Source organism: Perissodus microlepis, chromosome 4 (genome assembly GCF_051167445.1).
Source record: "Perissodus microlepis isolate ML-2025 ecotype Zambia chromosome 4, ASM5116744v1, whole genome shotgun sequence".
In the NCBI taxonomy this organism is placed as follows: Eukaryota; Metazoa; Chordata; class Actinopteri; order Cichliformes; family Cichlidae; genus Perissodus; species Perissodus microlepis.
Window position 1 is genome coordinate 13,648,600 of NC_140464.1, and position 11,228 is coordinate 13,659,827.

The following is an 11,228-nucleotide window of genomic DNA, read 5'->3' on the forward strand; positions in this document are numbered from 1 at the left end:
GGCTCCATGTGATCTCATAACTTACAGTTGGATTTCATTTCTAAAATTGAATACATGGATTAGAGGGACTGAACTCTGAACAAAGTGTCCTTTGTCCACAGGAAAACAAGTGTTGGAGGAAATCCAGAAAAGTAGATTTTGCCATTGTGACATGTTTTTTGTGCACTCTTTTTATAAAAATAAGTTGCCCTGACTTTGAATGTGTGAAATGTATAAACAAAATCAATGAATGTTTTATGCATTCTGATTATTTTTTTTAAAGACAGTACATCTACTATTAGTAGAAGTTAGTGTCTAAATATGTAGAGAGTGACAAAACCTTTTTTAAAATATAACCTGCGTGTAAGTTCTTAAGACAAATCACCCGTCCAATTCTAAATCCAAAGCTAACCTACCTCACTCAAATAATACTGAAAGTCTGTCTAAATGACGTTAGAAATAACCACCAGTGATGTCACTTGTTGAGTTTGTTTAGGGGAAAACATGAGGGTGAGCGGTCAACCTGTTTGGACCACTAATTGTCCACAGATAGGAAGCTACAATTTTGAACTGGCGATTACATTTAAATTATTAAAAGAAAAAAAAATTAAATACCCTCCTGATTTGTTTTAATCATTGCAGCACCGCCACAAATCCACGGCTTCCTCTCAAGTTTCTGGACTGCTGTCTCCCCCTGTTGGTCAATGTGCACTGTGCAGGGAGCTGAGATGACTGAAGGCTGCCGCTCCGGAGCAGCTCTGCAGGGACTCACTGGCAGAGCTGTCTCTGTGCAGCACTAGTTTTTGACAATAACTACCTCCCTGTATTCAAAGACCCATAAACATCAGCTCTACTCTTCATCGGTTCCTCAGCTCTGATTTAACGTAACTGACCCTGTATTTATAAAATATAAATAAATAAAATGTTTTACTTATTTCCTGTAAATTACTCACACCGCTGAATATTTATCACAGAAAAATAGCAGAAACACAAGGATAAACTTAGTTGGTAAAGCAAAGGATTAAAACTGCAACATCCCAAATCTACATTCCACCAACAAATGTATTAAAATAAATCGAAGAAGAAGAAGTTAAAGAAAAGTTGAAGATTAGTAAGTATAACTTCAGTAAAGAAACAAAAACAAACTTGATTTTATAATCAAGTTTAAAAAAAGAAAAATACAAGAGTTTTAATGAGAATCATACCTATATTAAAGATAGGGCGGGTTTTGTGCCTGTTACCATAAAAAGGAAGTTCATTTTATCTGATTTTAATGTACGAGTAACTAAATCAGTTTATATCATAAGCATGCTCTTTTAAAAGTTACAAAGTTACAAAGTTGAAATGAAATGAAAGACAATAAGGGGAAAAACACGTTTTCCTAACTTGAGCTGAGTTTTCGGTTGTTCACTGCAAGACTTCTCTGGAGCAGAGTCCAATTACGTCCCCGCCTACTAAAAAGTTTCCCCCAATCATTTCCTTGCCGTTAAAACATAAATCCAGGCATCGCCTCCCGTGTCTATAGACTCTTCAGCAATCCTGCAACAGCAGTTCTCTCACGTTTGTCTTCAAAGTCACAGTTTCGAAGCTAAGTATTCGAAAGCGACCACTTACAGATGGTTTTCTTTTCTGCGAAATTGTGAGCATTCAGCGGAACAGAAATATTTCCATATTTACTTATTTTTTCTTATTTTTTGGTTTATTTTTATTTTTTCATTTTAAAGTTTGCCCCCGGCAAGCTGACACTGCAGCTTTGGGGCATATCACCTGGATATAGAAAGAAGGATTTTTCCTCCCATTTTTTTAATTATTTTTTTTTAACTGCGAGAAGCTGTTCTTTAATTTTTTCGCATGAATCTCCTCGACCCTTACCTGAAGATGACAGAAGAACAGGAGAAGTGTCACTCTGACGCTCCCAGCCCAAGCATGTCTGAGGATTCCGCGGGCTCGCCTTGTCCGTCCGGGTCGGGTTCGGACACTGAAAACACTCGTCCGTCCGACAACCACCTCCTCATGGGTCAAGACTATAAGAAGGAAACCGAAGAGGAAAAGTTTCCCGTGTGTATCAGAGACGCGGTGTCTCAGGTGTTGAAGGGTTACGACTGGACGCTCGTGCCTATGCCGGTGCGCGTCAACGGCTCGAGTAAAAGCAAACCCCACGTCAAAAGACCCATGAACGCGTTCATGGTGTGGGCTCAAGCTGCACGGAGAAAGTTGGCCGATCAATACCCACACCTGCACAACGCAGAACTCAGCAAAACCCTGGGCAAACTTTGGAGGTAGGCTCGCTTTAGTTTATCGTTCACTTTTACAATGCACTTTTACGCGCCGCTGTGCGCGGCACATTATTTATTAACCTACAGATTCCTGCTCTTTCAAGATTAGCTTTGCAGTATTTTGGTTTGAATGCTTTTACTCACCTATGCTTTTGATTTTATGACTATTTTAAGTTCATTGTTATGCATACAATGACTTCTAAAGAATTACGATGCTAACTTTTTTTTTTTGTAATGATCAGCGCTAATTACCAACTGCACAGATTGAATCAGTGTGCTCAGCTTCTGCAACTGTTTACCAAGCGCAGTTTAACAAGTTTGTACAATTCCGTGTGTTATTTTCAGATTGCTCAATGAGGTAGAGAAGCGCCCGTTTGTGGAGGAGGCTGAGCGTTTGCGAGTGCAACATAAGAAGGATCACCCCGACTACAAATATCAGCCAAGGCGGAGAAAGTCTGTCAAGAACGGGCAAAGCGAACCGGAGGACAACGACCAAACTCATATCTCTCCAAATGCCATTTTCAAGGCGTTGCAGCAGGCCGACTCTCCGGCTTCAAGTATGGGCGAGGTGCACTCTCCGGGAGAGCACTCAGGTGAGGGAACAAGAAATAAAAAGCAAATATATTTTCTGTAATGTTTATGTTTTTTCAAAAGTTTCAGTTTGGATTAAAAAGATATTTTTTAGAAGCCCCCAGGGCCTGGAGAACTGTTAATGATTAGTAGTTAATGATTATTAGGTTTTACAAGCCATCATGCAAATACACCTGCCTGTAGTTACAATAAACCTCTCCTGGAGGCATGTACAGTTAAGCTTTTATATCTCATGTGGGAAACATGTTCTTAAATTCAAACTTTTTTAAGAAAAATGTTATGTTAAACAAATGTCTAACTTTGCCTTTGTCTCACTAGGTCAGTCACAGGGTCCACCAACACCCCCAACCACCCCGAAGACAGACCTTCCCTCCAGCAAAGCTGATCTGAAACGTGAGGGGCGGCCCATGCAGGAGGGCACTAGCCGCCAGCTCAACATTGATTTTGGAGCTGTGGACATCGGTGAGCTGAGCACTGATGTCATCTCCAATATAGGAAGCTTCGATGTTGATGAGTTTGATCAGTACCTGCCACCACACAGCCATGCTGGGGTGAATGGTGCAGCGCAGGCTGGCTACAGCAGCGGCTACCCTATCAACAGCTCCTCTGTCGGCCAGCCAGCCAGTGTTGGAGCCCACGCCTGGATGTCCAAGCAGCAGCAGCAGCAGCAACAGCAGCTCTCTCTGACCACTCTGGGTGGAGGAGGAGAGCAAAGCCAGCAGGGTCAACAGAGAACCACCCAGATTAAGACGGAGCAGCTGAGCCCCAGCCACTACAGTGAGCAGCAGGGCTCCCCACAGCATGTCACCTATGGGTCCTTCAACCTCCAGCACTACAGCACCAATTCTTACCCCTCCATCACCAGATCACAATATGACTATTCAGACCACCAAAGTGGTGCCAACTCCTACTACAGTCACGCAGCTGGCCAAGGCTCAAGCTTGTACTCCACCTTTAGCTACATGAGCCCCAGCCAGAGGCCGATGTACACCCCAATCGCTGACACCACCGGGGTGCCCTCTGTGCCGCAGACCCACAGTCCGCAGCACTGGGAGCAGCCCATTTACACACAACTTTCCAGGCCCTGAGGAGGCAGTCTGAGCACTGACTATATAACACATATATCCCAGACTTCTTTCTGCTCGGTGGCCTTTGCACCGTTACGTCACACACCTTTCATTGCCAACAGAAAAACATGACAAGAACTTTTTTTTTTAAGGTTCTGAAAAAACACATCTTTGGATTGGCTCACAACAGTGCCTTTTGTATTGGTTTGAATTGTGATTATATTTTTTTAGATATAATGTTTTAAAAAAAGTTAAATCCTCTGTGAGGACATACTGGCTATAAATATATTAGTATGTACTGTGTATGTGTTCTGCTCTTGTCATTACTATCATATTCAGTGTCATCAGCACCCTCGTCGTCACGATTTGAAGGTTTAACAAACGTAACAGAGCAGGAATGCCGGGTAAAAACACCCTTCAGTGGCCTTACTTCTGACTAATGTATTTTTGTACAGGAAGTAAGAAACCGTTTACTGACACTGCCGTCTCATAATAGCCTATATTCTGCTTTGAACTTTTGTACTGTACATATTTTAATGTAATTCCAATGAGATGCAAGGATTGAGCGACGCACGTTTGAAATAGATTAGAATTTTTGGCCATGATATGACCGTGTCATCAGTGAATTAGTCAAATATTCTACTTCTTGTTTGCTTTAGCTCAAATTTATTGTGTTGGAAACGCTATAGCAGGTGCCATGTAACTCTCCTAAGGGCCTTACTGTGTTGCTAGCTGTAACAGCAATGCTTGCTTTGTTTTGTTTTCGTTTTGATTTTTGCCTTGAAACCATTGGTGCCTCAAGAGCTACGGCAGTGAGGCTTCGTCCACTTTGAATTGCAGTGTGAAAACTACAGCATAGTTCTGACTTCCTGCTTGATGAGATACAAGAAGTGACCTTTGACCCCATTATTCTTAGCAACCATCAAGTCTGAGTCCGGTGTGTTTCTATCAAGCCTTCTGCCTCAACTTTTTTTTCCTAACCCTTGTCTTAATTTATTCTTTAGCATTAATTTTATTTGAAAATAACTATTTGCAATTGTCGTTTTAATTCAGCAGCAGCTAGCTGAGGAGAAATAGGTTGCTGTCATATGTGGTACAAATTTGTTTATTTATCATTTGTAAATGTTTTCCTTATAAAAGTTTCTTTTATTCATGATCTAGTTATGTACAGAATACTTATAATTACACGAGTAAGTAAAAAGAAAAACTGGAAGTCTTTCCTTTTGTCACTCTATTTCTAACAAATGTCTAAATGAATATAAAAGCAGCCGTTTTGTAAAGAATTTGCTGGAATCAACATGTTTTTTGTTTGTTTGTTTATCAAAAACATTGTGTTTCCTATTTTATATTCTGTCTCATTAGTTCCCATTTTGTCATCTTCTTAATGCAGTTTCCCTAGGTAAACATGGCATTTTCTTAAAAGCTTATCTTTTGTATTATATTTGTTTGCAATAAAAGCAAAACAGAGAAATATGTGGCCGTCTTGTCTCGTCCTGTGTTTTTGTACAGCGCTGCTCGTGGTTTCCATCTGTCAGCATTTCTCACCAACACATCTGAGAGTTTCGGGGGCACTCTGGCAGTACGGGTACCTTAATACGGTGTGCAATAAGTAGTTATGGAAAAAGGCATCTAGTCATCACTGGAGATGGAGAACAACAATAGGATTTAGTTCAGTTGATGTGAGGAGAGACATCCCCATCAAACCAGTTACAAAAAGGTGCTGACATGAGATCAGCAGATTGGCGATGCCACTGATGAGTCTGAATTACCTTGGAACAGAAAAGGGGGGGGGAATAATAGATTGCACAGATAATTTAATTTCTGCATTACTTGGAACCAGCTTGTCATCCACCAACAGCAGTAGTTTGGTAAAACTGCACATCGACACTTTTCCCTTCTCAGACCATGAGGTCACAGGTCCATTATTACCATGGACTACTGCCAAGATGTATGTCCACCCCCAGCCCCCCTCGCCTGTATACTCAACGGCTTAAAGAAACAAACTAAACACTGAATATTTTTTAGTCATTACTGGCCTTGTAACATTGGAGCACGGCTGACCTTAATAAATCAGTGACAGTGTAAACACAATCAGGTACTATAGGTTTGTGTTGAAATTTGAGGCACATTCACAGATGACGTCTCTTTCCTCACGTCAACTGGACTAAAATCTTTTTTTTTCTTTTTCCTGCCATCCACTGCTGCACTTCATTTCACTGTGATGACTGGACATTATTTTACCTTGTTCTGTAGCTACTTATTAGACATTATACTAAGGTACACAAAACCTGTATTATGGATAGAGAGCCAGATATATTAACTAGACCCATCAACCATTTCAACACCTCATTGTAATGCAGACTGGAATCGGTCTGAGTGACTTTCTCCCAAAGTTTTTTTTCTTCCTTTTCTTTTCTTTTTTAACCATATTTTGCACTCTTATGTAAAGAGGGGGAAAGAGAAATTGCTTCTCTAAAAATATGTCCATCAGACTAATTTATTTATTAGATAATCTAAACTGTTTGCTATTCTGAGTGAAAAATGTCTAGTGGCTGTTTAACATTTAGTTTTATGATCAAAGTAATAAAAAATATAAAAGTAATGCTTTGTGACATCATAACGCCAGCTTTACTTCGTTCATGTGATCTGGGATTTTCTGTGGCTTCTGGTAAAGCGTTCAGAAACTGATATGCGGTCACTTAAGGTTTATTGTGTTGAGGACACAACACTGTCCTAAGGCTTGACTTTGGTGTCTCTGGTTAAATACAAAGGTAGTAAACTTCCCCTCTAACGGTGAGGAGCATGCGGAGCATGTGAGGCCCTGAACCTACCTCCCACAGAGAGCCCCTGAGGCACATCCATCACTGAACCTCCAGTGGCTCAAACGTGGAGCTAGGCAACAGGGCAGCAGGGCCTCAGGGCTTAGCAGGGCAAAATGAAGGCAGTTACCGCTGATTCAGAGCAGGGCAGAATGGTGATGTGGGCGTTCATGAGAAAAGGACAGAAGAACATTAAAGAAAAGCGCCCCTTTTATCATTAAAAGCACTGATTGTCAGAAAATCTCAGGAAAAAAAATCCATCAAGAGTTGTTAAGCACGAGTTCTTAATGAAAATAAAATGTTACCTGACTTAAAATGTCTTGATGCTGCCTGAGCTTGCTCCAGCAGGCGTGACTCAGTGCTAAGGACATGATTGGCTCCTCGTGAAAACTGCTGCCTGAAAGTTAAACTGGGGCCAACATTTCTGTTCAGTAAACAAAGAAAAAAAGTCAACTTTAGTAAACACAGGTTCGCTAGTTATAGGAAATGACCAAAACATTTTTGCTAAATTGTTTCACTCTCAGGTTGTTGGCAGTGTTAGTGCATGGGAAAATGTTAAGTGTTTACACTTGCAAGTCCAGCTCCCCCAAAAATCAATCCAGATCAATTCAGAACACATAAGGTGATCATATTAACACTTCTGGTAAAATGCTTTAATATTTCTAAAAAGTATATTTTTGATCATTTCTTTCAATTGATCCTTTCTCTGAGTATAGTTTCTGTTGTTCCTTCTATGCGAGTTAAACTCACTTGATTGATTCAGGGTGAATCAAGTGAGTCTAAGTCACTCTGTTACCGAGGAAAGGTGTTTGAATGTTTATCTTTTATTATTCACAGAGAGTCTGGATAGGACATGTTTGAATTTCTCTGACTTCAGTAGAAAAAAGAAAAAAGAGATAACGTGGAAAATAGAGAACATGATGATAGTGACTTTCATCGTATTTCATCAGAATAATGTGTCATGTAGTGTTGTCAAATGGTAGCACCACGCCAGGAAATGACATCAGTACTGAGGTTTTCCCTGTGTGAGACCACAGTGATTCATTTCTCAGGCTTTTCTGCAGGCACAGGCGGTCTTGGCCAGAGGCGAGTCAAAAGTAATGTTAAAATTAATGTAATTCATCCCAAAAAATTGCCACAAGAAATGATAATAATGTTTTTCCTGATTATAACTTCTGTTAATAATTCAAAGCAACTGCACAACATCAGATATTCAGGAAACGACATATACAGTCACAGCCTATCATTACTGGGGATCTATATTAAAAACAAATCTGGGCACAGCAAAAAAAAGAAAAAAGAAACAAGAAAAGCATCTTTCTAAACCAAGCGTCCCAGCCTGCCGAGCTAGTGAGTGGATTGGGGCTGAAATGGGGCTGCCCACCAAACAGCAGGAGTGCCCTGATGAATGTTTCCGAGAAGGATCGGAAACAAGACCAAATTTTTCTTTCTTTCTTTCTTTTTTTTTCAGACAGGCCTTTCCATGGGCAATTTTCCCAGGACGACTCCATTATTATTCCGCAGAGACGTCTGCCCCCTCCGAACCCTATGGGTGGTCTTTCTAAAGGCAAAAGGAAGAGGAAAAGAAAAGAAAAGCTGAAAAAAATCTGGTGATACACCCACGGTGAGTGGACGACAATAAGATACACAATAAAGTAAAACGAAACAAACCAAAAGTCGATCTCAACAACATACTGGAAGCACACCGTACGCTGATGGACTTTGTGAGTGCGCTTGTCTTTTGCTTGGAACATCAATTTTAAAAAACAAATACTGCAGATGTTCAATGAAACCAAAAATTATGGATGATATTTAGTTTATTGATGGCAGGATTGTTTCAATAAAGAATTTAAATTGCTCATCCAGTCCATAAAGTTGCTTCTGAAACTATTAAGACACATCCAGATGAACTACGCTAAATCACATGGCAAGACAAGCTGACTACAAGGCTGTTTCCATGGAGGCTACACCCTCAGCTGAAGAACTACTGTGGGAGTAAATGGGGAGCAAATAAAGGGCACATTTCCTCCGTCCTGAACTGCATTAGGTGGTGTATAGCCGAAATCGCAATGTGATTACATGAGCAACAATAGAGTCTTCTTGCTACTGTGAGATTATATTTACAATAAAATTTCACAACCGTCACTGGTCAGTTTTGCTTTGTTACTGTCGGAGCAGACTTAGGAAGTAAGACTTTGCCCCAAAGCCATCCATCTTCCACAGGCCCTAGGAGGAGAGCGGCCTGTGCCAAGAGGCCGAGCCGGGCCAGCCTGCTAGAACCCTTGGTGAGTTTTGTGCCTTTGTCTGAGGATGTGGAAGAAACCTGGCACCAGCCCGAGGTCAGCAGCACAAAATTATATTACCATAATCCCATTAAGTGTGTCTGAGGCCTCATGAGCCCCAGCTCAGTCTGGGAGGAAGGTAGGTGAGGTCTGGCAGTGGGTGGTTTGTGCTAAAGTGCACAGCCAATGAATAAGATGAGACTGGCATTTTAGGCATTTATATATATATATATATTTTTTTTTTTTAAGAAGTCAAAGATAAGTCAAAGATAAATAAATGACTAAAATCTTGGTGTCAGTCAAAAACATGCCTAAAGCATGTGTTTTATATGAGCATGTGGTACGTAAAATGCAAAAAAAATAATAATACAAAAATACAAACAAAAAGCAGTGTATTACAGAAAAAACATGTATTAGCAAGACAGTCTTCCATAATTGAATCCAGGGGCCCAAACAAGAACATGGATCAACTGGGTTTGTCTATAAGCTTTATTTAATCAAGGTTTCTCATCCTTATCTCTATTATCCCTCATTGTTCAAAGAAGGATTCTCTCCAGTAATAGAGATGAGATTTTCCATCCATGTTTCCATTTGTTTCCAGTTAAGACACTTAAAGTTTTGTTGACGAACCAGCCACAGATATAGTAATTTGTCTCTTACTGCGACTCTGTACCTAACAAGTCTTGACAGAACATATCATTTAACTGTCCATATTTGCTTATTCGGGACAGATTGTTTGAGAAAAGTCAAAGTGACATGTCGGTAAAACTGATGCCATTCTCGCAGGGCATGAGGACTTGAAATAAGCCAAGCTCTGCTAGCTGATCCTTGAGACAAAGCCGAAGCTGTCATGTACACGGAGAAACTATGTGGCATGTAAGTCAGGCATGAAACCTAGTTCCTGTTTTGTTTCAGTGTTAAACCTCACCTATTTATAAAATAAATATAGTGGAATTACTATTGCATTCATCTTTTTAATAAGACTTTTTAGCTCATAAATTCTAAACAGGAGAAATATTAGGTTGCTTGTTTTCTTAGATCATAATTGTCCGTTTCTGTTATTGCATAAAAACAACGACTTCTTAACTATCGAGTTATCTAATTCTTTTCCTGGGGCACAGGCTGGGAGAATTTTTACATGAAATGGGAGTGCACTGTTTGTGTTTCTTATATCTTCGTTGGTTGTCTGCAAAGCCACTGCTGTGACACAAGCTGCAGAGCATTATTAGCCGTTCGGCAGCCTGTTCTTTACTGACAGACCCCGGTATCTCAAACATACCTCCCTTATGTTTGTCCATTCCATCTACGGGACAACCAGTAAGCCTTAATCCCCAGTCTAAATAAGTTAATACCTCAACCAACATGTAAAAGTAAAGTTCATGGCCAAATGCAGATTCCAGAGAAACAGCCAGTACCTAACCTGGCAGTAAACCAATTAATCAAACACAGAGAGACTTTTTGTCACAGCAACAGAAAGTGACAACCAAACCAGCAGCCAGTTTGTACTAAAGGAAGAAATGAAAGAAATTTTGCATGCTCATGTGTATTTATTTGTTTTTAGCATTTATATGTGTCCTACTTTTTTCCTCCTTTCCTTCTGTACAGCTCTTTCTTTTGCTGAACCCAGTGGCCTGCATGTGTTAAGATATGAGCTGTCTCTTTTCCTTTGAGAGTGGAGCTTTTGAATATCAGCAGAAGGCCAGGAGTATTACTAACTAGAGCCAACAGCATATTTACCATCAGAACTTGCTTAAATCACTTTTATCATTATCATTTCACTGTGACCAAAAGAATCAGTAGCCTGGTTTTAGTTTAGAAGCTAGTCTCTGACTTGTGTCTTGTGATTTGGTGCTCATTGTTTGCCGACAGATTATAGCTGCAGGAAATCTGACTTTTTACAAAACTGGCTGACAACAGGGTGTAAGCAAAGTCTACAGACAAAAGCAGAGCTCTGGTAATTATAACATTTTATCATATAATTTTATAGGTCTGTCAAAGAAAAATAATGTATCCATGCAGGCAGCCTCTTAAGAGCATTAATTGGTAGCAGTACTGGGATGGCGATCGGAAAGGGCTTGGTATGATTCAGCTGTGTGCCTCTATTATTTTCTCCACAGGTAGTTTAATGCTTTCCAACTACCTCTGAAGGATCAGCAATTTTAGCGTCATTGCGAGCAGAAGGGAATACTTTAAAGCAAGGTGCAGGAGAGCACG

General features: G+C 40.3%; 1 protein-coding gene across 1 annotated transcript; it reads left to right on the forward strand.

Annotated features, from left to right (window-relative positions):
* The first annotated feature begins 935 nt into the window (after positions 1 to 935).
* LOC146388537 (transcription factor Sox-9-like) lies at positions 936 to 5,386 on the forward strand. The gene is made up of 3 exons (XM_084925908.1): positions 936 to 2,258; positions 2,601 to 2,848; positions 3,165 to 5,386. The coding sequence occupies exons 1-3, from the start codon at positions 1,831 to 1,833 to the stop codon at positions 3,932 to 3,934; spliced, it is 1,446 nt and encodes a 481-aa protein (XP_084782034.1). The 5' UTR covers positions 936 to 1,830; the 3' UTR covers positions 3,935 to 5,386.
* Positions 5,387 to 11,228: the final 5,842 nt, after the last annotated feature.

Excerpts from the sequence above, each read along its gene's own strand:
- LOC146388537 (XM_084925908.1), top strand. The coding sequence starts at position 1,831 with ATGAATCTCCTCGACCCTTACCTGAAGATGACAGAAGAACAGGAGAAG. Across the intron at positions 2,259-2,600 it reads ACCCTGGGCAAACTTTGGAG|ATTGCTCAATGAGGTAGAGA; the intron begins GTAGGCTCGCTT and ends TGTTATTTTCAG. Across the intron at positions 2,849-3,164 it reads CTCTCCGGGAGAGCACTCAG|GTCAGTCACAGGGTCCACCA; the intron begins GTGAGGGAACAA and ends TTGTCTCACTAG.